At 43.7% G+C, this 26288-nt stretch overlaps 1 protein-coding gene across 1 annotated transcript in view; it reads left to right on the forward strand.

Annotated features, from left to right (window-relative positions):
* Nucleotides 1–1992: 1992 nt before the first annotated feature.
* The window catches only part of SRP54 (signal recognition particle 54), a 31520-nt gene continuing 7224 nt past the window's right edge, over nucleotides 1993–26288 (forward strand). The window contains 15 exon segments of the mRNA XM_007662511.3: nucleotides 1993–2136; nucleotides 14516–14627; nucleotides 15004–15095; nucleotides 16057–16141; nucleotides 17057–17161; nucleotides 18662–18728; nucleotides 18822–18833; nucleotides 18836–18878; nucleotides 20745–20895; nucleotides 21197–21345; nucleotides 23488–23588; nucleotides 23672–23758; nucleotides 24215–24288; nucleotides 24574–24682; nucleotides 26083–26253. Coding sequence (XP_007660701.2) covers nucleotides 14550–14627; nucleotides 15004–15095; nucleotides 16057–16141; nucleotides 17057–17161; nucleotides 18662–18728; nucleotides 18822–18833; nucleotides 18836–18878; nucleotides 20745–20895; nucleotides 21197–21345; nucleotides 23488–23588; nucleotides 23672–23758; nucleotides 24215–24288; nucleotides 24574–24682; nucleotides 26083–26253 — 1324 coding nt within the window. The 5' untranslated portion in view covers nucleotides 1993–2136; nucleotides 14516–14549.

Raw genomic sequence — 26288 nt, forward strand, 5'->3', positions numbered from 1 at the left:
AGTAAGCGCCTAACATTCATTCATTCAATCGTATTTATTGAGTGCTTCCTATGTGCAGGGCACTGGACTACTGATGATGATGATGGTATTTGTGAAGCGCTTACTATGCGCCAAGCGCTGCTCTACATGCTGGGGTAGAGACAAGGTCATCAGGTCATCCCACGTGGGGTTCCCAGTCTCAATTCCCATTTGACAGATGAGGAAACCGAGGCCCAGAGAAGTGAAGTGACTCGCCTAAGCTCACACAGCAGACAAGTGGCAGAGTGGGGGATTAGAACCCAGGTCTGTCCGACTCCCAGGCCGGGGATTCTGCCACTAAACCACGCTGCTTCTCAACTAAGCGCTTAACAAGTTCCATCATCATCAGGAGCCCGTTGTCGGGCAGGGATGGTCTCTCTCCGTTGCCGAATTTTACAGATGAGGAAACTGAGGCACAGAGAAGCAAAGCATCTTGCCCAAGGTGATCCAGCAGGTAAGTGGCCCAGCCAGGGTCAGAACCCAGGGCCTCTGACTCCCAGGCTTGAGCTGTATTCCAAGTGCTTAGTTCAGTGCTCTGCACATAGTAAGCGCTCAATAAATACGACTGAATGAATGAGTGAATGAACCTATGATTCTATTGATCTATTTTGATGGTATTGCTGCCTGACGCCTTTTCTTTTTCCATCTCCCCCTTGTAGACTGCGAACCTGTGATTGGGCCAGGATGGTCTCTGTGGCCAAACTGTGCCAAGCGCTCAGTCCAGTGCTCTGCACATAGTAAGTGCTCAATAAATACTATTGAATGAATGAATATGTATTTTGATGCTATTGCTGCCTGACCCCTGGTTTTCTTTTTCCGTCTCCCCCTTGTAGACTGCGAGCCCATGGTCGGGCCAGGATGGTCTCTCTCTGTGGCCGAACTGTCCGTGCCAAGAGCTCAGTCCAGTGCTCTGCACATAGTAAGCGCTCAGGAGATACTATTGAATGAATCTATGATTCTATTGATCTATTTTGATGGTATTGCTGCCTGACCCCTTGTTTTCTTTTTCCGTCTCCCCCTGGTAGACTGCGAGCCCGTGGTCGGGCTGGAGTGGTCTCTCTCTGTGGCCGAACCGTCCGTGCCAAGCGCTCAGTTCAGTGCTCTGCACACAGTAAGTGCTCAATAGATACTACTGAATGAATGAATCTATGATTCTATTGATCTATTTTGAATGGTATCTATGCCTGACTCCTTGTTTTGCTGTCTCCCCCTTTAGACTGCGAGCCCGTGGTCGGGCCGGGATGGTCTCTCTCTGTGGCCGAACCGTCCGTGCCAAGCGCTCAGTCCAGTGCTCTGCACACAGTAAGTGCTCAATAGATACTACTGAATGAATGAATCTATGATTCTATTGATCTATTTTGAATGGTATCGATGCCTGACTCCTTGTTTTGCCGTCTCCCCCTTTAGACTGCGAGCCCGTGGTCGGGCCGGGATGGTCTCTCTCTGTGGCCGAACCGTCCGTGCCAAGCGCTCAATCCAGTGCTCTCTGCACACAGTAAGTGCTCAATAGATACTACTGAATGCACGAATCTGTGATTCTATTGATCTATTTTGAATGGTATCGATGCCTGACTCCTTGTTTTGCTGTCTCCCCCTTTAGACTGCGAGCCCGTGGTCAGGCCGGAATGGTCTCTCTCTGTGGCCGAACCGTCCGTGCCAAGCGCTCAGTCCAGTGCTCTCTGCACACAGTAAGTGCTCAATAGATACTACTGAATGAATCAATCTATGATTCTATTGATCTATTTTGAATGGTATCGATGCCTGACTCCTTGTTTTGCGGCCTCCCCCTTTAGACTGCGAACCCGTGGTCGGGCCGGGATGGTCTCTGGGGCCGAACTGTTTGGTCCAGCGCTCCGCACACAGTAAGCGCTCCATAAATCCGACTGAATGAATGAACGAATGAATGAATGAAAAGGGGGGGGGGGAAACGGGCCGGTGACCCGGATACGGAAGCGGGTGGCGGAGGTTTGGGGGCGGAGGGGTCACGGGTGGACTGGTGACGTCTCCCTGGCGGGCGGCGGTTCGGGGCTTTTTCCCCCCCTAGGTCCGGGGGGCTCCTCGGCTCACACCCTCCCCTACACGCTCGGCCGCACCCGCACCTTCCTACCGCCAGGCCTGGTAAGGGGGGATGAGGCCCGGCCTCGCCGCCATCGGGCTGAATCATCATTACCATCCTAATACTGCGCCTAATGCTAATAATAAAGCTAATAATCGGGTGGGGAGCTGTTAAGCGCCTACTGTGGGACAAGCACTAAGCGCTGGGAGGGGATCCGAGGTAAGGAGGCTGTCCCATCTGGGGCTCACAGGCTTCATCCCCGTTTTGCAGTTGATTAATCATAACAGTACTAATAATGTGGGTAGTCGGTAAGCGCTTACTACGTGCCAAGCACTCTTCTAAGCGCTGGGGGCGGAGAGGGATACGAGGTAAGGAGGCTGTCCCATCTGGGGCTCACAGTCTTCATCCCCGTTTTACGGTTGATTAATCATAACAATAATAATAGTGTGGGTAGTTGGTAAGCGCTTACTACGTGCCAAGCACTGTTCGAAGCGCTGGGGGTGGATGCAATAATAATAATGATGGCATTTGTTAAGCGCATACTGTGTGCCAAGCATTAAGCGCTGGGGGGATACGAGGTAAGGAGGCTGTGCCACCTGGGGCTCACAGTCTCCATCCCCGTTTTACAGTTGATTAATCATAACAATTCTATTAATAATATGGGTAGTTGTTAAGCGCTTACTACGTGCCAAGCACTGTTCGAAGCGCTGGGGGTGGATGCAATAATAATAATGATGGCATTTGTTAAGCGCTTACTGTGTGCCAAGCATTAAGCGCTGGGGAGGGGGATACGAGGTAAGGAGGCTGTGCCACCTGGGGCTCACAGTCTTCATCCCCGTTTTGCAGTTGATTAATCATAATAATGTGGGTAGTTGTTCAGCGCTTACTACGTGCCAACCACTGTTCTAAGCGCTGGGGGTGGATGCAATAATAATAATGATGGCATTTGTTAAGCGCTTACTATGTGCCAAGCATTACGTGCTGGGGGGATACGAGGTAAGGAGGCTCTGCCACCTGGGCCTCACAGCCTTCATCCCCATTTTACAGTTGATTAATCATAACAATTCTAATAATAATACGGGAAGTTGTTAAGCGCTTACTACGTGCCAAGCACTCTTCTAAGCGCTGGGGGGGACGGGGGATACAAGGTAAGGAGGCTGTCCCATCTGGGGCTCACAGTCTTCATCCCCGTTTTCTAGTTGATTAATCATAACAATTCTAATAATAATGTGGGTAGTTGTTAAGCGCTTACTACGTGCCAAGCACTGTTCTAAGCGCTGGGGGTGGATGCAGTAATAATGATGGCATTTGTTAAGCACTTACTATGTGCCAAGCATTAAGCACTGGGGGAATATGAGGTAAGGAGGCTGTGCCACCTGGGGCTCACAGCCTTCATCCCAGTTTTACAGTTGATTAATCATAACAATTCTAATAATAATGTGGGTAGTTGTTAAGCGCTTACTATGTGCCAAACACTGTTCTAAGCGCTGGGGGGGAAGGGGGATACGAGGTAAGGAGGCTGTGCCATCTGGAGCTCACAGTCTCCATCGCCGTTTTGCACTTGATTAATCATAACAATATTAATAATAATGTGGGTAGTCGGTAAGCACTTACTATGTGCCAAGCACTCTTCTAAGCACTGGGGTGGAAGGGGGATACGAGGTAAGGAGGCTGTGCCACCTGGAGCTCACAGTCTTCATCCCCCATTTTGCAGTTGATTATCATAACAATTCTAATAATAATGTGGGTAGTTGTTAAGCGCTTACTACATGCCAAGCACTCTTCTAAGCGCTGGGGGTGGATGCAGTAATAATAATAATATTAATAGTGCTTAATAATAATAATAGTGATATAATATAATAATAGCTATGTGCCAAGCACTAAGCGCTGCGGGTGGCGAGGGATATGAGGTAATGAGGCTGTCCAACTTGGGGCTCACAGTCTTCATCCCCACTTTGCAGATGATTAATCACAACAATATTAATAATAATGTGGGTATTTGTTAAGCGCTTACTATGTGCCAAGCACTGTTCTAAGTGCTGGGGGGCGATACAAGGTAATGAGGTTGTCCCACATGGGGCCTACAGTCTTCATCCCCATTTTGCAATTGATTGGCTTAGTGGGAAGAGCCCGGGTTTGGGAGTAAGAGGTCATGGGTTCTAATTCCGGCTCCACCAGTTGTTTGCTGTGTGATCTGGGGCAAGTCACTTCACTTCTCTGGGGTTCAGTTACCTCATCTGTAAAAATAGGGATTAAAAAATGTGAGCCCCACGTGGGACAATCTGATTACCCTGTAACTACCCCAGCTCTTAGAACAGTGCTCAGCACTTAGTAAATGCTTAACAAATACCATCGTCATTATTATTGTTGTTATTATGTGGCAGAGGTGGGATTTAATCAATCCCTGCCATTTCTTGAGGGCTCTTTGTGTGCAGGGCACTGTGCTAAGTGCTTGGGAGAGGTGGTGTTGTTACTATTATTATTATGAGAAGCGGCATGGCTTAGTGGAAAGAGCACGGGGTTGGGAATCGGAGTTCCTGGATTCTAATCCCAGCCCCGCCGCGTGTCAGCTGTTTGACTTTGGGCAAGTCACATAATTTCTCTGTGCCTCAGTTATCTTGTCTGTAAAATGGGGATGAAGACTGTGAGCCTGATTACCCTGAATCTACCCCAGTACTTAGAACAGTGCTTGGCTCATAGTAAGCGCTTAACAAATACTGTCATTATTATTTATTTATTAATTGTATTTATTGAGCTCTTATTGGGTGCAAAGCAGTGTACTAAGTGCTTGGGAGAATTCAGCAATAATGGAGTTGGTAAATCTGCCGATCTTATAGTCTAGGGGAGGTGGCAGAGGATTGGGGAGGGGGGTTACCAGCGAGAGAGCCCATGGAGTGCCCCCCTCCCACCCCCTCTGAAAGTGGAGCTCTCATTTTAGTCTCTCCTGCCCCTTTCTGACCTTGTTTCCACCACCCTCCCTCTCCCAGAAGGAACCAAGACCGGAATTCATCACCTCCCTGTAATAATTGGAGAAGCAGCGTGGCTCAGTGGAAAGAGCACGGGCTTTGGAGTCAGGGCTCATGAGTTCGAATCCCAGCTCTGCCACTTGTCGGCTGTGTGACTGTGGGCAAGTCACTTAACTTCTCTGGGCCTCAGTTCCCTCATCTGTAAAATGGGGATTAAGAATGTGAGCCCCACGTGGGACAACCTGATTCCCCTATGTCTACCCCAGCGCTTAGAACAGTGCTCGGCACATAGTAAGCGCTTAACAAATACCAACATTATTATTATTATTAATAATAATTATGGTATTTGTGAAGCACTTATTCTGTGCCGGCCACTCTACTAAGCTCTGAGGTGGCTAGAAGCCTATCAGGTTGGGCACAGTCCACGTCCCATATGCGTTTACAGTCTCAATCCTCGTTTTACAGATGAGACCCAGAGAAGTGAAGTGACTTGCCCAAAGTGACTGTATTAAGAGCGGGATTAGAATGCGTGACCTTCTGACTCCCAGGCCCGTGCTCAGTCCACTAGACCATGCTGCTTCTCATACCAAGCCCACCACACGTCTTTGTATATACATTTGCGGGGAAAGTGTTGACCGTTCAGTGCCCCCAGTAGCCAATCAATCAGTGCTATTTATTGATCACCTGGAGCTTCAATTGTAGTGTTCAGATCTGGGCCCTAACCCTATTGAAAGCAGTCAAGGAAAGCAGAAAGAATTGCCACTGGAAGTGTGGAGTTCAGGTTTTTCAAAATAGCTGTTCGTTTTTTCCCCTCATGCCCCAATCCCATCTGAGAAAAATGCTGGAGACTGCCAATCGGATGCCGTTTCACAGTATCAGTCAGTAGCGTTTACTGAGAGTTTACAATGTGCAGAGGACTGTTCTAAGTGCTTGGGAGGGTACGATACAGTAGAGTTGGTAGGCGTGGTCCCTGCGTTCAAGGAGCTTTCCTTTTTTATAGGGGAGACAGGCAGTAAAATAAATACGGATAGGGGAAGTGGAAGAGTATGAGGCTGTGTGCGTAAGTGTTGTTGTGCTGGGCATGGGGTCAGTGTGAAAGTAGTTGAGGGATACAAACCCAGGTATACAGGCAAAGCACAGGGGACGATGAATAGGGTGAGGAAATGAGAGATTAGGGAAGACCTTTTGGAGGATATGATTATAAAAGGGCTTGGAAGATGGGGAGAGCTGTGGTCTGTCAGATATGAAACCGGAGGGAATTTCAGGCCAGAGGGAGCGATCACAATGTAGTGAAAAGATCTGGCGAAGGAGACCGGACAGCTGGTAAAGCTCAGGAGCAGTTTGCATCACTGGGTTTGCATTGATCACCTGGAACTTGGATTGTGTGTTCAGATCTCGGCCTTGAAAAAACCATAGTGGAAACAGTCAAAGAAAGCAGGAAGAATCGCAGAGTTCAAGTTCTTAATAATCACTTGTTTTGATTTTCTCTTTCATGCCCCATCCCATCTGACAAAAATGCTGCAGACCTTCAGTCGGGTGGTGTTTATAGTACCAGTGGTATGTGTGCAGAGCACTGTACTAAGTGCTTGGGAGAGTACAATATACAATCCCTAACGAACGTACAATCTAGAGGGAGAGAACTGGAAGAACTTCTACCAATCAATCATGGTATTTATCGAGCACGTATCGGGTGCAGAATACTGTTCTCAGAGAGTATGTACTCTTGGGAGAGTAGATATAGATGATCCCTTCCCACGAGGAGTTTATAATTAGTGGAGGAGCAGACATGGAAAATAAGTTGTAAGTAAGGGGCTGGGGAGGGGTGAAGCTCAAAATGCTCAAGTGACGCAGAAGGAGCCCTAAGATAGGGACGTGTGAGGGTTTAGCTGGGAAATAACCAGGGCGGTAGCTGTTTGTACTGCATTTTGTCTTATGATTGTTCTTCCTCCAGATTTTACTCCCTGAAAATGAATTTGTCTCTCCTGTTAAATTGTAAGCTTCTTGAGGCCAGGGAATGTATATCTGGCTATTGTTAAAATACTCTCCTCAGGAATAATTGTGGTATTTGTTAAGCACTTATTATGTACTCACCACTGTACTAAGCCCCGGGGTAGATACAAGATAATCAAGTCAGACTCCATTTGCCTCCCATTAGGGGCTCACAGTCTAAGTAGGAGGGAAAATGGGTATTGGATCCTCATTTTACAGATGAGGGAACTGAGGCACAGAGAAGCAGAGAGACTTGCCCAAGGTTATCCAGCAGGTAAATGGCCTAGCCAGGGTCAGAACCCAGGTCCTCTGACTCCCAGGCTTGAGCCTTTTCCACTAGCCCATGCTGCTCACTCTATGCCAGTGGTTGATTACGATTCCAAACATTCCTTCTCTTAACCCAAGTGTAGTCCTTTAAATCTGGAAAAATGGAGCCTGGATTTTGTGCCTCCTCTGGCAATTTTAGCCAGGGTAAGTTTGAATTGCAAGCAAGAAAGAGGACTTTGGCAGGATTTTCTGGGTTGGCAAAGATGCCCTATGTCCATGCTACAGCCCGAGGAGCTCAAAATCTCCTTACAAAAGGGTACCACGTTTCCGACCTGCTTTGTTCATTATGCAATCATTTTAGAGTTGTGAGGGAAATGATTGGAGAGCCCGCCTTGCCCCTAATGCGGAAAGTAGTATGGCATATAGTGTGTCAGGGAGTTAGAAGGTCAATGAGTTGGGGACTGTTTGGGCCAGGGGACCAGTCCGTCGGTAGCCCAAGGGCCAGGAGGTGGCCCTGCTGGCACCCCGGGCAGGGTGCACGAGGCAGGGCAAGGGCTGATGACAACGGGGGGGGGGGGACACGGCACCGCTTGTCTGTTGTGTGACCTTGACCAAATCACTTCACTTCTCTGTGCCTCAGTTCCCCCATCTGTAAAATGGGGATTGAGACCATGAGCCCCACGTGAGACAGGGACTGTGTCCAACCTGCTTTGCTTGTATCCACCCCAGCGCTTAGTAAAGTGCCTGACACATAGTAAGCAATTAACAAATACCACAATTATTATTATTAATAATAATGTTGCAACCATCTTAGGGTTCTGGGCTGCGGGAGCGAGGCTTTGGGGAGCCATGACTGGGATGGCACAGTAACCTCAGGCTTGTGGCCAGAGGGTTTAGGCCAGCCCAGGCTCTTTCTCTTCCCAGGCCAGTGCCATTTCTTATGCTGCTGGGCCAGATGTTCATGACCCATTAGCGGCCATGAGTAGGAATTTCACTGGTAGGAATCAGGAAGCACAGGGGAGTGGGGGTCCCACATGGTCCTAGGCAGCAGCCTGGATGGTCCCGGCTCGCCTCCGCTATCAGCCCTCTCCCTGCCCCACGCATCCTGCCCGGGATGCCAGCAGGGACAGCTCAGGGCTACCGACAGGCTGGTCCCATGACCCAAAGAGGCCCCAACTCCTCGTACCTCCCCGTCCTCCCTCCTGCAGGGGACAAAGAAGGAGACTGCTGAGGACTAAGAAGCCCCTGCCCAGAGCAGCCCTGCAGATTGTCCCGACCCCAGAACAATCAGAATCATTGCTGTCACCCTGTTATGTGCACACACAGACCCAGGACCTGGCTTCCTCTGAGCCATTTACAACCAGTTCTTGTTTTGTTTCTTTGGGTGGGCTGGCCCAGCCAGCCTATCAGGTGGGTAGGATTTGAGAGATGCCAAATTGGATCTGCTTCTAGACAGAAAGTCGCTCTGAAAGCTATAAAAATGATCAGGGCACTTTTGCTTCCAAGAAACTGGAAATGTCCTTTAAATTGGATTTTTGAACACTATGCAGCAACACTGAAAGGAAGCACAACAATCTCTGAGTTGAAAATTGTTCGCCGTCTAAGTAGAAATTGAAGCTGCGCTTAGTACAGTGCTCTGCACATAGTAAGCGCTCAATAAATACTATTGAATAACTGAGGGAAAGAGGGACGAGTTGTCAGGTTTGGGGTAGTTTACTTAGGTGCGAGTTAAGAATTCTATTTTTGAAGCAACCTTAAATTAGCTGTGAATATTTTGAGATCATGAAAATTGAGACCTGTGAAACATGCTTGGGGTTTGTAGGTTTTCTACTCCCAGTGGAGGGTGGACCTTCCACAGACTCTTCTAGGAGCTATCCGGTGACCCACCTCTCGGCCTAGCCCACGAAGGTCCTACCCTAGCCTCTCCCAGAGTGGGCTTCCCCAGCGTCGAATGTTGTAGCTGGCCAAATGCACGACCTGGTTTGGCTCTCGGGATTCAATCAGTGAAATTTCATTTATTCATTCATGTTGAGCACTTATTGTATGCAGAGCACTTTTAAAGTTTGGGAGAGTACAGTCCAATAGAGTTGGTAGTTTATAATCCAGTGAGGTAAACTTTTTTGGTTCCCGACTCCCCCTTTCAGTGAAACTCTTTCCCAAATCAGACCGGAGCAGTGACAAAACCCGAGGACCTGGGAGATCAGAGAAACTAGAGCCAGCTTTCTCCATGCCTTGTTTTTTTTCACTTATAAAATGGAGAAAACACCTATCCCTTCCTCCCTCACATGGATGCAGCGAAGATAGAGAAGCTGCATGGCTCAGTGGAAAGAGCCCGGGCTTGGGAGTCAGAGGTCATGGGTTCGAATCATGGCTCTGCCACTTGTCAGCTGTGTGACTGTGGGCAAGTCACTTCACTTCTCGGTGCCTCAGTTACCTCATCTGTAAAATGGGGATTAACCGTCAGCCTCACATGGGACAACCTGATTACCCTGTATCTACCTCAACGCTTAGAACGGTGCTCTGCACGTAGTAAGCGCTTAACAAATACCAACATTGTTATTATAAAATGGTTATGAAAGTGCTTTGGGAAAAATGAAGTGCTATGCAAATTCAAGGTGTTGTGATTCTTACTTCTTCCCTTGATCTGCCACAGAATCACGATACCAGTTGTCCCAACTTGGCGCCTCTCCAGCCCATGTACTCTCACCTGAGAAATGTAGGTCCTGGAAGTGGGCAAGGAACAAAGGCAGCAGCTCCGGGCCTTTTGAGAGCCAGGAGGAACAGGGAAGAAGTGGGCCTGTAGGACGTGGAAATCTGAGACGAACTGGGGCGTCCGAATCGGGTGGGGGAGGAGAGGCTTGGGCCTCTCACCAGCACATCATTGGAGAAGCCTCTTGTTAAGACTGGCAAGGGAAGTGGGACAGGGTAGTAGAGGCCCAAGTGCCATTGACCTGGCCCGGAGTCTTCTTGGTCCTGCTTTTCCCCCGCTCTGTGGCTCTGGAGCTCCATATCCCTCCTGCGGCTCGTAACCTTCTGCCTGCTGCTGCCATCTTTCCTCTGAATTACATATCCGTGACTTCTTTGTAGTAATGTCTGCGTCCCCCTCTAGACTGTAAACTTGTCATGCAGGATAATAATAATAATGTTGGTATTTGTTAAGCGCTTACTATGTGCAGAGCACTGTACTAAGCGCTGGGGTAGATACAGGGCAATAAGGTTGTCCCACATAAGGCTCACAGTTAATCCCCTTTTTACAGAGGTGGTAACTGAGGCATAGAGAAGTGAAGTGACTTGCCCACAGTCACACAGCTGACAAGGGGCAGAGCCGGAATTCGAACCCATGACCTCTGACTTCCAAACCCAGGCTCTTTCCACTGAGCCACGCTAGGATACATGCCTACCGACTTGTATTGTTCTATAGTACTCTCCCAAGTGCTTAATACAGTGCTCTGCACACAGTAAGTGCTCAGTAATTCCTCTGGGCTCAGAGATCCCACGTCTTCTAAGTTTCCGGTCTTGCCTTATTTCCTACTTAGGCAGCGAGCCCTCTGTGGGACTACGACCATGTCTGACCCGATTAACTTATATGTACCTCGGAGCTTAGAACAGAGCTTGAAACATAGTAAGTGCTAAACAAATGCCATTATTATTAGGCTTTCCTGCCTTGTGGGGACCAAGGAGGATGGCTATTACTTGTGAGTTAACAGCGCCTGAAAATACGAGCATATGTAATACTCAGCTACGGATTATACTCATCACCAGTAGTCCATAACTGTCACGGCCCAGCTTAGTGCAACTCAGACTGGCTGTCCCAGCCCAAGGAAGAGCTTGGTGACATGGGCCTGGGAGTCAGAAGGTCGAGGGTTCTAATCCTGGCTCCACCACTTTTTTGCTGCGTGCTTGGGCGAGTCACTTTACTTCTCTGTGCCTCCGTTCCCTCATCTGTAAACTGGGGATTGAGAATGGGAGCCCCATGTGGTAGAGGGACTGTTTCCGACCTGATTTGCTTGTATCTACCCCAGTGCTTATTACAGTCCCTACCGCACAATAAGTGCTTAGTGAACAACATAATTATTATTATTGTTATTAACAGAAGCAGGCAAAATTTAAGAGGGCCGAAAAAAACCTGAAAATACCATGAAACAGACTAGACATGGTGACCTGCCACTCATCAGTCGTTGTTAGCTAACAATGGGATAGGCTGTGCAAGTGAGGCGTTATGACATGGGCCGTGGGCAGAAGAAGTACGAGTGGAAATTCAGTTGTGAAAAATTCCTCCAGAGCGCTAAACCAGAAGTCAGTCTCTAGATGAGCGGTATTTAGAAAGGACTGCAGATCATATAAACTGTGCACCATTCATATATTTACGAGTGTCAGCTTCGTCCACAATGCTCCCCTCAAATTTGAAGACTCTCATCCCCGCTGCAGTGGAAGCCTTCCGAATTCCATTGTTTCCTTAAAAAATACTAAAATGGACATATCGGAAGGAGCGAAGCCTCTGCTGACTTCACCGAGAAAACTTCACAATAGTATTCTGAGTAATTATAATTTGTATAACTTGGCCTGGTTATTCCAAGAGTCAGTTGCAGGAAATGATCTTTGTAACCTTTCATCTGTTACTCTTCTGAATTGAGTCGTCTCATTAACAGTATCCAAGCATTATTTTGAAATTAGAATTATATATAAGGTAGGAGATTTCTGAGGGTAATTTTAAACATTAGACACCTAGTCTGTGAACTAGTAAATAGATGCTGCACAAGTCCTTGAAACCTAGGCCTTCAAGCTCTGTTAGAGAAACTACATCGGTATGAACAGATCTTCCATGTTTCTTGTCAGAGTTGAATGTCCTGCCCCTCTCTGTTCTCTTCCCACCTTCATTCTGAGCAATTTTTCTAGTTGAAGAAGTAAAAAAACTGCTTGTAGCGCGGTAGCTTTTCCTGTTAAATCCAAATCCCACATGCTTGGTAGCACTAACTGGGTAAATAAGTCAGGTGGATTTGGGTTTCTTGTCACATTGAATAGTATTGTTCTGGTTTAGGTAGGGAGAGGTGCATTGTAAGGTCATGACTCAAACTTGTTTACGAAGTGCTATTTTCTCGATCCTAATTAAAAGTTGGACTAGCTCACAGTGACTTCATTTTTATAAAAATTGCCTATGACACCATGGCATCAGCTGTCTGCATACGTGGGTGGATAACTTGGAGCCATGAGAATGGATTTTTAAGAACGACCTCCAGGTTTGGGGACAGAAAGACAATTTGATAGGTTGAATGTACTGATTCTGTTTTAAGAAGTAGATTTCTAGGGATCCATTTATACTTAAGCCAGTTGTTAAAATGGATTGAACATTATTTGTATGAAACATAAAGGATACCAACAATAGCTACAGATATAAAAACTCTTTGAAATTTCCTCAGACTAGAGGAGTTGAGTGCAAGCAAATGATAGTGACCGTGCATTGCTTTTTTATGACTGCATGTCACTACCTTTAGAAATTGGAGGCTCATAATGGTTTGAGTAAGTTAAACAGCCCGTTATTAGCTTTGTTTTAAAGCTAAAATGATTATCTGGGTGACATTTTAACCGTAAAAACTTTACTATTATATGTAGATGAAATATCAGAATAATTATTGTGGAATCACTAAGCATTTATTGTGTGTCAAGCACTGTACTAAGTACAGGGGTAGATCCAAGACGATCAGGGTGGACATAGTCCCTAGCCCTCATCGGGTTCCCAGGCCAAGTAGGAGGAGAAATGGGTATTGAATCCCCATTTTACAGATGAGGGAACTGAGGCACAGAGAAGTTAAGTGATTGGCCCAAGGTCACACAGCAGGCAAGTGGCAAAAGGTGGGATTAGAACCCAGGTCCTCTGGCTCTCAGCCCATGCTCTTTCCACAAGGCCACACCGCTTCCCTTTTTTGAATAAAATGAAAGATTGATCAAATGACAGGAGAAAGTCAGGCACCGGCTGGAGGAGAGTATATATAGGTTCAAGATGAGCCTGGCTGGAAAGACCTAGAAGACTGAGACATGAGCAGCATTAATGAAAGAAGACTAAATCAAGAATGTTGACATTTAACCGTGTCCTTTTCCAACCCGAGGCAATTTCAGGTAGTGTCCACTACTTACCCACCCTTGCCGAGTTGGCATTCCATGTCCCCTCTTCTTGCTTCTCAGAGTTTTTTTTGTAAAAGCATGTCTGAAATAGCTTTAAGCCTGCTATTAAGAATCAAGATGTCAGGAAAACTTCCGTAATAGGCGGTTCGGGGATGACAGGCAGCCGACTCGGAACTTGAGTTGATTTGAAGTGCGGCGGACTGGGAACTGCAGCTGCTTCAGTCTTCCTAGAGAAGATGGCGTGAGCAGGCAGTAACCAGTAGAAGGGTGCATTCTGTGATCTAGCAATCTATCAAATACAGATGAACCTGTAATATCTCAAGTCTGGCATCGTTAGAGTGAGAGGAAAAACAGGTCTTTCTCTGAGTTCTTCCAGTATATTCTTATTTTCGTCCCAGGATGCTAGTTTTCCTCAGTACCTTTTCCAGGAGTTCTGTAGAGGAACTGTTATTGGATAATGCCCAGTTTTTTCCTCAAGAATCTGATTCTGCATCTCTGTTGCTGGGATGAAAAAGAGGTGCTTGTTATGTAAGTTTTCACATCTTGAGCTCAAGTTCGATAAAAATCTTTCTCGGCTCAATCAGTGGTATTTTTTGAGGATTTACTGTGAAGAGCACTGGGAGAGTACGATATCAGAGAGTCGGTAGACACGTTCTAGAAGCAAATTTATGTCCCGGGGTATAGAAAAGTTCACTTTTCTAATTTTAAAGCTTTCTAGGTAATAATGTTGGTATTTGTTAAGCGCTTACTATGTGCCGAGCACTGTTCTAAGCGCTGGGGTAGACACAGGGGAATCAGGTTGTCCCACGTGGGGCTCACAGTCTTAATCCCCATTTTTTACAGATGAGGGAACTGAGGCACCGAGAAGTTAAGTGACTTGCCCGAAGTCACACAGCTGGCAAGTGGCAGAGCCAGGGTTCAAACCCATGACCTCTCACTCCAAAGCCCGTGCTCTTTCCAGTGAGCCACGCTGCTTCTCTAAAATCGTCCGCGACTCCGCCGGGACACGAACCCGGAACCTTTGAGGTAGAGATGGGTAATTCGAAGTGACATGATTTTTTGAATTCTTACTATTTTCAATTCCTCTCTTGCTTTTCAGAGATCATCTGGTAAGTTTTTCATAAGTCGCCAAGATGGTGCTAGCAGATCTTGGAAGAAAAATAACCTCGGCGTTACGCTCGTTGAGCAATGCCACCATTATTAATGAAGAGGTATGTAATCCTGTCTTAGATATATGTTCTTGTCTTCCCACCTGCAGTGTCCTGTCTTTTCGATGTCGGTGGTGGGAACAAGAGGCCAAAAAGCATGACTGTCTGGTGGCAGGGTGGGTGGCGGGGCAGTGGCGTAACCCCTATACATTGCCTACTCTCTGAGCCTCAAGAATTCTGAAAAAAATGTTTTGAATTACATTTCAAACATAGGTATACACACACTTCTTGATGAAACAAATGAGTCCTCAAACCCCTAAGAGGTGTATGTCTGCTCTGTGTTCTAAGCGCAGTCTCCATGATGCGTGTCTCGGTACACAGTGAGTGTGCTCTGCGATAGCCTATCAGACTTGTATATGTGAATAATTTCCTTTTGCAGGTATTAAATGCTATGCTAAAAGAAGTGTGTACAGCCCTGTTGGAAGCTGATGTTAATATTAAACTGGTGAAGCAACTACGAGAAAATGTCAAGTAAGTTAAAGTTAACCCAAATGCAGTGACCAAGTTTAGTGGGAAGCTGTTAAAAAACTGAATGGTCTGTTATATAGAATGTGGAAGAAGTAGAATATGTGTACTGGTAGAACTGCTGTATATTCAGTAGATTTCCATGATACTTCAAAGGAGCAGGCTATACATGAGTTCATTTAACAGTGGCCTTTCCCAGCACACCATGCCGTTATTTCAGGAGACATGAGAATATACCTAATTCTGTTTTTATATAAAAACAAATTCCTTTGTCTTGAATAAATCAGCATTGGCTTTCACCCTCTCGATGACAGTATGATCATTCCTGCAAAGTTTGTAATTTAGCTCCTTCATCTGAGTTATGATTGATTTATTTATCTTTAGGCCCAAGAGGGTGCCGTATTCATTCATTCAATCATATTTATTGAACGCTTACTATGTGCAGAGGACTGTACTAAGTGCTTATACATGTCCTCCTGAGGAGTTAGCACTAAATCCCTTCCCATTGCATCACATCCAGTGTCCTCTACCACAGGATTTTGTTTGGAGAGGAGAATCCTAAGGCAGTTTGAGCCATCTGCCTGCCCTTTTCCTTAACTTTCTTCTCCCAGGAAAAGACATTCTTTCTGTTCGGCAACCCAGTTATCCTGAGACTTTGAAATGATAGAATGAGGTCCAGGCAATATTCAGTAGTTAGAATTTTCTGAAAGAACTTGGAAATTACAAGATTTGAGCAAAAGTAACTTATCGTGGTGCTAAATATTGCACACTTAATTCTGTTTTTGCAGTGATATTCTGTTTTCTAGTCTAAGTGTATGGAAAACAGAAAATGTTTACCTTAGAAAAAAAGGAAGAGGTATTTCTGAATATTCCTAAAAGCACCATCAACCACAGTAGCATTCCTCTTTATAAATGCATTATTTGTCTGGTTTGACTTTTTTAATAACCAAAACAATCCACCATTTAGGTCGGCTATTGACCTTGAAGAAATGGCATCTGGCCTCAACAAAAGAAAAATGATTCAGCATGCTGTTTTTAAAGAACTTGTGAAGGTAAAAAAAAGAACCTATAGTATGATTCTGTGTTACTATCAACATTACCCATATACTGATACTGCAGAACATTTCTCTAGACATAGATGTTCTATCAAAGAAAAGTTCACATGAAAGAAGCAAGTCCTGTCTTATTTTTATTCTATATAGTTTTGCTAATCATGAATAAAATTATGAAATTTAGCAAATTTATAACTTTTTCATGAAGATTAAAATAATAATTGTGGTGCTCTTAAGCACATACTATGTATCAAGTACTGTACTGACCCCTGGGGTAATTACAAGAAAATCAAGTCAGACACAATCTCTATTGAAGACTGTTCTCATAGTCTAAGGGGGAGAGAAAACAAGTATTTAACCCCCAATTTTCAGTTGAGAAGACTGAGGCATGGAAAAGTAAAGTGACTTGTCCAGGGTCACACAGCCGGCAAGTGGTGGTGCTGGGATTAGAATCCAGGTGCTCTGACTCCAGGCCCATGCTGTTTTCATTAGGTCAGGCTGCTTCTTGTAGTAAAAGAAAATAAGGTAGATTAGAAGGGCCATTAAGCCAGTAGTAGCCTTCAGTTGTAGGGTTTGTGTTGTTATGCAAAGATGTGGGCTGTTGCCTCGTTAACATTTTACTCAAATTTTCTGAGCACTTAAAATGCAGTGTAGAAATACTTGCTCCTTAGAATGTAAAAATGGGCTTATGAGGTTGTGCTGTCAGGTCAGATCAAGTTTTAGTTATTTGACATAGCTACTTAAATGCCCCAAGTTATAAATAAAGGCTCCGCCTGAAAAAATGCTATATTGAAGAAGAATAAAGGTGGTACACCGTAGCAATTTTTCTTTCAATCTTTGTGTCTGATAATTGATCTTTGTTTTTTTAATTTTTCTATTTGTTCTGGGGTTTTTTTTGTTGTTGTTTAACTGCAGCTAGTGGACCCAGGAGTCAAAGCCTGGACTCCTACTAAAGGAAAACAGAATGTTATAATGTTTGTTGGGCTGCAGGGTAGCGGTAAAACCACAACGTGTTCAAAGGTAAGTCCCTCTAAGATATAATCAGATATAATCGAGAGTAATAGTTCTCAGTCTTTCACCTGAGGGCTACTGCAATGCTCTAAAACTTTCATTTCTTTCCCCACCTTTACCTCCCCTCAAAAGGGAAATTGACCTGGCAGAGCACAGAACCAGAAGAAACAAGGGAATCAATCAGTGGTGCTTACCTTGTGCAGAGCACTGTGCTAAGTGCTTGGGAGAGTACAATACACATAGTTGGAAGATACATTCCCTGCCAACAGCGAGGATACAGCCTAGAGGGGGAGAGGGGAAGGAGTTGAGGCTAGGGGCTAGAGAGAAGGCTTCATGCCATTGGGAAATGGGAATGGTTGATGGACCCTCTTCATGGCACCATTCAAGAGGGTGGGGTTTGGCTAGGTATCACTTTTGGGCACTATTTTAGCGTGGTTGGGGTAAGAGGGAAGTTCCAGGGGGATTGAGGAGGACCAGTTTGATGGAAGTTCTTTTAATACATGCCTTCCCTTCAATTACCGTTTCTTTGCCAAGTTGTCTGATCTTCTGGGATGTCTCCCTATCGTGGTTAGGTTACTTTTTATTTTGCTCACCCTTTACCATCATTATTTTACTTGCCCACGCTTTCTTTTCATGAAATAAAGGAAAGAGAAAGTATTTCAAACACTTCCCTTGGGGGGGGGGGCATGTATATTCTGTCACAATTTTTTTTCTTAAGGTAGGGAGTTTTTCAGGTGAACATGTATGCCTTCCTTAGTTTAGAGAAATGTTTTTGTTCTTGACTACTAATTGTATTGCTGTTTTGTTTTTTTAAAAAAAGTTTACTTAGGCTTCCTTTAAAGGTATTTGGTGCCTGGGTTATTTAATCTGCTCCCAAGTAGAGTATTGAGTGAGAATATATTTATACTTCTCTTGTCCAGATGCTAGTTCTCTCATTTTCTGTGGTGAAAGAGCCTTTTAAAAAGACTGAAATCTTAAGTGGTTATTCAGTGAAGCCTGCATTGATTAGCAGATGGTTTCCTTCAGTAGACTTCACTGTATTTATATTAATGTCTGTCTCTCCCTCTAGACTGGAAGCTCGATATGTGGGTAGAAAATGTATCTGTTTTTTGTTGTACTCTCCCAAGCACTTAGTACAGTGCTCTGCACACAGTAATCGCTCAGTAAATACGATTGACTGACCGACTGCTTCCTTCATGATGTGTGTACTAACATTTATCGAGCATACATTTGGTGTGGGACATTGTACCAGGTGGTTGGGAAACACAGAATAAAGGGATACTGTCCTTCGGTCCTGCCCATAAAGACTTTACACTCTAGTAGGATACACCAACATAAAATTAGCTACAACTAGATTGGTCAAAAATAAATAAAGGGACCCCCATTCATAAGTGCAAAGAAGAAGGTAAATAAATTCATAAATGCAGTAGGAAAAAACTCAAACTCATTTTCTAAATACTAGTAAATACCTGATGATATACTGAAATGTCTTTGATCTCCTTTTAACAGTTAGCCTACTATTACCAGAGAAAAGGTTGGAAGACCTGTTTGATATGTGCAGACACATTCAGAGCAGGTAATGTGCTCAGCAATCAAGAATCATATTTTAGAAGGTTTTTTTTATATACAAATTTCAGAAGATTCATTTACTGTTCCCTTAATCTCATAGGGGCTTTTGACCAGCTAAACAGAATGCTACCAAAGCCAGAATCCCATTCTATGGAAGGTATGTAGCCTTTTATTTTTTACATTTTTATTCAAATTAGAGCGATAAGGGTACTTTAATGGTTTATGGGAAAGGGTTCAAATGTGAAATGGCAGGCCTTTAGCCATTTTCCCAGGGCTTTTCAGTGAGTCTTTAGAAAACAAATCTACTACACAGTTTTTTCAAGGAATTGGCAATAATGTTTTAGGATTTGAAATTCACTGATACTTCTCAGGTGAAATGTATTTTCAGGTTACTTGACAAACTCCTTTAAGCTTTCTCTTGTCTTCACGGATGAATCTGGCATGTTTGGAACATTCTTTATAAAGCCGTTCTCTTTTGTTAAGTTTCAGGAAAACTGAGAATCAGCATGGCCTAGTAGATAGAGCCTGGGCTTGGGAGTCAGAGGAGCCTGGCTTCTAATCCCAGCTCTACCAGTTGTCTGCTGTGTGATCTTGGGCCAGTCACTTAACTTCTCTGTGCCTTCATTATTTCATCTGTAAAATGGGGGTTAAGACTATGAGCTGCGTATGGGATATGGACTAGGTCCGATCTGGTGAGCTTGTATCTTCCCCCAGTGCTTAAATAATGGCTGGCACATAATGCTTAATGGATACCATTAGAGAAAATGGAAAAAAAAAATTAGGGATAATTTTAACCTTTAGCGTTAATGAATAGATGGTTATTGTAAACGGGCATATTTCCAGGGTGAATATCTTAAATGAACTATAACTGTGTATTATATATTTTTTTAATTAAATACACATTAATGTGAGAAACTCAAGTCTTTCTCCTTAATGTTAAGAATAGTTCCCACTAGCCATTCCCCCTTAGCAGCAGTTATTCCACCCCCCACAGACAATCTGAATAAAGCAGAACCTGCCTCTGGCTACCCATGTTCCATACCCAGGACGAGCTGCTATGCTTAGGGAATGTGTCTGTGTATTCCCCAAGAGTGTAGTACAGAGTCTTGCGCACAGTAAACAATAAATACCAGCCGATTGTTTTTCTTGTTCCATATGGCCCTGCTTTCTGTCCCCTTTTTTCTTCTTTTTGCTCCTGCTCCCATATGGGAGAGAATCTCGGGGGCATAGAGAGAAGGTGGCAGACATGTGTTTAATAATTGTCTTGTCTTATGCCGTCAAGTCATCTCTGACCCATAGCAACTCTGGACACATCTCTCCCAGAAAACCCCATTCTCCACCTGCAGTCATTCTGGTAGTGTATCCATAGAGTTTAATAATGCGTGATTAAAATTCTATTTACCTTGCAAATCACACAGCAGCTTTAAAGGTAAACATCAATTTGGGAGAAAAATCCCCTCTGTTGTATTTTTCTTCATTTGAAAATTTTGGGTGAACCTGTTGTCTCCACTCAGGAAGAATTGTCTGCATAGCTTTCGATGGGTGATCGAAAACCCCTTAACTTCCCCCAGCCCTTGAAAACATGTTGCTGAATTTAGTACATTTTATTATTAGTAGTAGTAATAGTATTATTTAAGTGTTTACTGTGTGCAGAATAGGGTATTAAGTCCTGGGAAAGAATAAAGATGGGAATTAAAAGTTCATTATCAACAAATACAAAGGTAAAAGACAATCTTTACCCTCAAGGAGTTTACAGTCAAGAGAAGGAGCTTAGAATCGATGCACTAGCTAAAACCTGCAAGTCTTTTGTCGGGGGACTTTAAAATTGTGAATTTCTCTCTACCTGATAGAATGCCTCCCCATTTTCCATCTTTGCTCAGTTTTAGTTTTTCTCTGTGATTTCATCTGTGCTTTCCTTCAGAATAAATACTACCACACGTAGCTGGAAACAGGGCAAGATGTTTTCAGGTTCTTTATTTTTGTAACTGTCACATTATATAGTTGTTCTTGTTGCCACAACTAGTTATACTGAAATGGACCCTGTAATCATCGCCTCTGAAGGTGTGGAGAAATTCAAGAATGAAAATTTTGAAATTATCATTGTTGATACAAGTGGCCGTCATAAACAAGAAGACTCTTTGTTTGAAGAAATGCTTCAAGTTGCTAATGCAATAGTAAGTCTCTTAGCTGGATCACCTTTTCTTAAAAGAAGTTAAATTGATACAAGTTAAACAGTTTGCTCCTTATCACTGTTGACTGTATATATATATTAATAAAAAAGCCTCTTTCGAGTCTCGGGGAAAGCTGTGCTCATTTTGTAATCTTTAAACCCCTGCCCCAATCAAATTTGCATCATTTTAGACTCTCAAGGGTCTCCTTTACTCAGCTGTGGTATTATCATTCACTTGTAACTAGAAATCCATACCATTAAGACCAGTAAAATCTTTCCTCTTTTTGCACTTATCCTTGCTTTAGCAACCTGACAACATCGTATACGTTATGGATGCTTCCATCGGGCAGGCTTGTGAAGCTCAAGCTAAGGCTTTCAAAGACAAAGTGGACGTGGCCTCCGTTATCGTGACGAAACTTGATGGCCACGCGAAAGGAGGTGGTGCTCTTAGTGCGTAAGTATTGCCCAAGATGATTTAAGTAGTGACTGTCTGATGCTCTATTGGGGTTGAATCAGGTGGGATCTTGTAGGATCATTTTTACATAGAAGCAGCGTGGCTCAGTGGAAAGAGCACGGGCTTTGGAGTCAGAGGTCATGGGTTTGAATCCCGGCTTGGCCACTTGTCAGCTGTGTGACTTTGGGCAAGTCACTTAACTTCTCAGTGCCTCAGTTACCTCATCTATAAAATGGAGATTAAGACTGTGAGCCCCACGTGGGACAACCTGATTCCCCTGTGTCTACCCTGGCGCTTAGAACAGTGCTCGGCACATAGTAAGCGCTTAACAAATACCAACATTGTTATTATTATTATTACTCTAGGTCTTTTTGTAGTGTTCACATGGCGTTCAGATTCAGTTCACAAACTGGAAAATACTGTGATTAGCAGGTATGGAAAACAAACATTAAAGTCTGGTACTCAATCAATAGTATATATTGAGCATTTAATATGTGCAGAGCACTGTTCTAAGTACTTGGGAGAGTACAAGAGAATTAACAGACGTTTTCCATGCCCTTAATGAGCTTACAGTTTAGAGCGGGGGACAGACATGAATAAATAATTTATAATAGTCTAAACTATCAAGACTAGAGAAAAACTCTTTTTCATTGCAGTCTTTTCCCTCCCTCAGAAAGCTCCCTAATTAATTAGTCAATCAGTCATATTTATTGAGTACTTACTGTGTGCAGAGCATTATACTAAGCACTTTTGTTGTTCTGTTGTGTTGTACTCCTGGACACATTCCCTGCAGACAAAGAACTTACAGTGTAGAGAGGAGCTTGCAGTCTAGAGTGTAGCTACAGTCTACCAAGGGTCTCTGAAGAGCTGTCGTATATCCTTCAGATTCAGTTATGATTTACCTTTCTTTAAACATAAGGTACACGGAATTGTGTCAGATGTATCAGGCTACTACCCAGAAAAGCACTGTGGCCAAGAGGAAAGAGCTATAGAACTGGAAGTCAGGAGACCTATATTCTAATCTAGCTTTGTGTGCAGAGTGACCATGACGAATCACATCTGTAAAATAGGGATAAGCTATGTGGTCTCTCTCAATTGTACTTACTGAGCACTCACTGTGTGCAGAGTACTCTACTAAGCAGTCGGAAGAGTACTGTATACCAGAGTTGGCAGACACGTTCCCTGTTCAGAACGTCTTAGATTGTGATCCCCATTGGAACAAAGAATGTTTGATCTGATTACTAGCACCTAGTAAATGTGACATAAAATTTGAAGCCTAGGTGTTATGAAAATGGCTAGCCTCATTCGAAGTGGAAGATCTGTGATGCCATAATCAGTCAAACTAATAAATATAAGCAAAGTCAGATTAGCTGGTGATGCATACTGCGTGGCAAGATAGAATCCACGATGAGAATCCACGATGAGGTCCGCTCACCAGCAGGGAGACCTTGCTCCATGCAGCCCAGCTTTTCTAAACAGGACATGTGAGAAGAGTGGGTGATAACAGGTATTCATTCATTCATTCAATAGTATTTATTGAGCGCTTACTATGTGCAGAGCACTGTACTAAGCGCTTGGGATGAACAAGTCGGCAACAGATAGAGACAGTCCCTGCCGTTTGACGGGCTTACAGTCTAATCGGGGGAGACGGACAGACAAGAACAATGCAGCTGCTATGTAGTTCACTGAAATGGGGCATTCATGAGCATGGAAAACCAAGCAAGTTTTAAAAACTTCCCAAAGCCAACATCTCAAGCAGTGTGGTATAGAATTAGGTTGCTGGGTGCCCATATTGAGATTTTTTAGAATGTAGAAAGAAGTATTGCGATGAACAGTGGTTACAGACACAAGGATACATTTGAAAGGAAGCCCAAACTGTCTACTTTTAAGGGATGTCTGATAATTTAATCGATAGGGGATCATTTATCAGTATACTAGGTATAAATTGTCAGTCTTAAAGTGAAATTCAGATTCAACCAATTGTATTCTAGTACTGGTCCATGGTCATAAAAGAAGCAAGTAAAATGTGTCAGCATGGAATTTAGGGAGCCAGCAGGATATTCTAAGCAGGAAAAGATAGAGTTGTTTAGTCAAAAATATTGGTTCAATTTTTGAGGTTGTTGTATATTTTATACTTCACAGAGTTGCTGCTACGAAAAGTCCAATTATTTTCATTGGAACTGGAGAACATATAGATGACTTTGAGCCTTTCAAAACCCAGCCTTTCATTAGCAAACTTCTTGGTATGTGAAGTGGTGTCTAAATAATATTTTAAACCATAGCTTATTTCTTTATAGGGTTTTTAACACGGTTTTCTCTCTTGCAGGTATGGGTGACATAGAAGGATTGATAGATAAAGTCAATGAGTTGAAACTGGATGATAATGAAGCACTTATAGAAAAACTTAAACATGGTATGCAAGATCCAAAAAGGCATTTTTGTCTCTGGCTTTCGCTGGCTCATTTTATTGTTTCACTTTCTGTTTTAGGACAATGAATTGAAGTCATAAAAGCCCTCTTGTATTTTTAAATTGACAAGTAACTCTTTATTTCTTCAATTCATAGCAGTGTGCCATCCATTAAATTAATAGTGGCAGAAAAGCAAAATTAAGACATTTGTTGGCTTAAAAACAACAATCTATGAAGGTTCTGTTACCTATTAGAATTCCCATTCTCAGTTGTTTAAATTTGGTGCAACCTTTATGAGTTCAAACTTTTATATTCAACAACCTCTTAATGTTATGTGTCAATTTAGACTCCACTGTATGGAAGCAGACTAAAGTTGAATAGTATCACAGCTGAGCTTATGGTGGAGATGAGTTTTAGCCATTAGAAATATGCTTCTTTAACCTATTCATGTTGCCTTTCAGGCCAGTTTACATTGAGAGACATGTATGAACAATTCCAAAACATCATGAAAATGGGTCCCTTCAGTCAAATCTTGGTTAGTTATCCTCAGATTCTTCCATTTACCTGTATCTTGTTTTCTACTCATAGAAACTGCTGATTGAAATTCCCCTTATTGTAAAATTTAGGGAGTGTCCTCTACTAATTCCATCCGTTTTCATTAAACTGTTTTTTTGGTTGAAGTTTTGTATTTAACATAAAACAAAAATAAAGGCTGCCCTTCTGATTTGATTTTTTTTTAAAGGAAATTTATTAAAGTGGAAAATGTTGTAGCACTTTGATTTATGTATGTAGACTGAAACAGCCAAAATTTCTGTTTTAGGGAATGATCCCTGGCTTTGGAACAGATTTTATGAGCAAAGGCAATGAGCAGGAATCAATGGCAAGGCTAAAGAAATTAATGACAATAATGGATAGTATGAATGATCAAGGTAAGATTCAATTTACAATTGCCAACTTGAACAACCAGAAGAGAAGTAGGATTTGTGACTTTTTTTGGTTTGAATTAACATTTGGAGAATAGAGTCTTGTCAGCCTGAACATTCAATAGTGGCTAATGTGTTCTTGACACATTTGGAGTGTTTTGATTAATGCTTGGAATGGAGGCTGAAAACATCACTAAGGTGCTAATATTTGCTCTAGTACTATAATACCAATGTGGAATAGAGAATAAAGTCCTCTAGACTGTGAACTCATTTTGGGCAGGGAACATTTCTCCCACTGTGTTGTATTGTACTCTCCCAAGTGTTCAGTGCAGCACTCTGCACAGAGTAAATGCTCAACAAATATGATTAAAGATATAACTTTCCCTTCGGGTGTAATTTTATGTAAATATGATGCTATCTGAAACCTGCGTTACCATCATTAAGAATTTTGTGGTTTCCTGGGTGTGTGACTGGGGGGGTGTTCACAGCACCGGTGCCCAGAGCGTGCCGAAAGACAGCCTGGGAAAGGAGTGGTTGCAGATGAGAGGGCATGCTGAGGGTTGGAGGTTGGAGAAGTGAGGGAAGTATGGAAGTGTACTAGGCCGGAGAGGTTGGGGCAGTGGAAGAAGGACTAGGAAGTGTTTGGGCTAGGGTGGCACTGGGAATGTGACTACCAACGCAAGTTTAATTGTACTCTTCCAAGTGCTTAGGACAGTGCTCTGCACACAGAAAACCCTCAATAAATGTCATTGATGGATTGATTCTTTGCATCATTTCTTCATGTAATCCCCAATTTCCTCAGGCCCATCTACTCCACCTCCTTCCCACAACCTTTCTTTCCCTCCACTATTGCCTGTTGGCTCACTGTGTGTTTCTTCTCCCTTCCTGGCACCCCACCGTTCTGAGGACCCAGTCAGCCCCCACGTACCTTCTGAGGTTCTGTTCTCTTGCCTTTTGTGAATTCAGGAGTCACATCCCTGGCAAGCTTAGCAGGCCTCCATGGCACTCACTCTTTGTCCAGTCTCCTTCAGTCCCATCCTCCCCACCTCTGCATCAACACCATCCCCTCTCTAACTCCCTCTTTCCCAACTAGGCTTTGCCCCGCCCCACTGTAGCCCATATCTCTGGCATCGTGCTATGGCCTAGGCTCCTCCATCTTGCCATAGCCCTGCCAGACTGGCCATTATCCTGCATGCTCAATCCCAGGTGACTCCCACCCATATGGGGTGGGGTAGAAGATATCCTTAAATGCCCTTTAGGCCGTAGGGCTTCCAAGCTGAGAGAGAATCCTGCCCCGTTAACTTTTATAATGGTTTAGAAGAGAGCCATGTTTCTCATTAGTATTGAAGTGAAGGTGAAAAGTAAATGTGGATTTAATGTACCTACTGCTTCACTCCTGCCTACAGAACTTGATAGTACAGACGGTGCCAAGGTTTTCAGTAAGCAACCAGGACGAATTCAAAGAGTAGCAAGAGGTTCAGGTGTCTCTACAAGAGATGTTCAAGAGCTTTTGACCCAGTATACCAAGTTTGCCCAGATGGTGAAAAAGATGGGTGGTATCAAGGGGCTTTTCAAAGGTAAGAAAACAATTAAATCTCCATCTTTGTTTCAT

This window comes from Ornithorhynchus anatinus, chromosome 14, assembly GCF_004115215.2.
Source record: "Ornithorhynchus anatinus isolate Pmale09 chromosome 14, mOrnAna1.pri.v4, whole genome shotgun sequence".
Lineage (NCBI taxonomy): Eukaryota > Metazoa > Chordata > Mammalia > Monotremata > Ornithorhynchidae > Ornithorhynchus > Ornithorhynchus anatinus.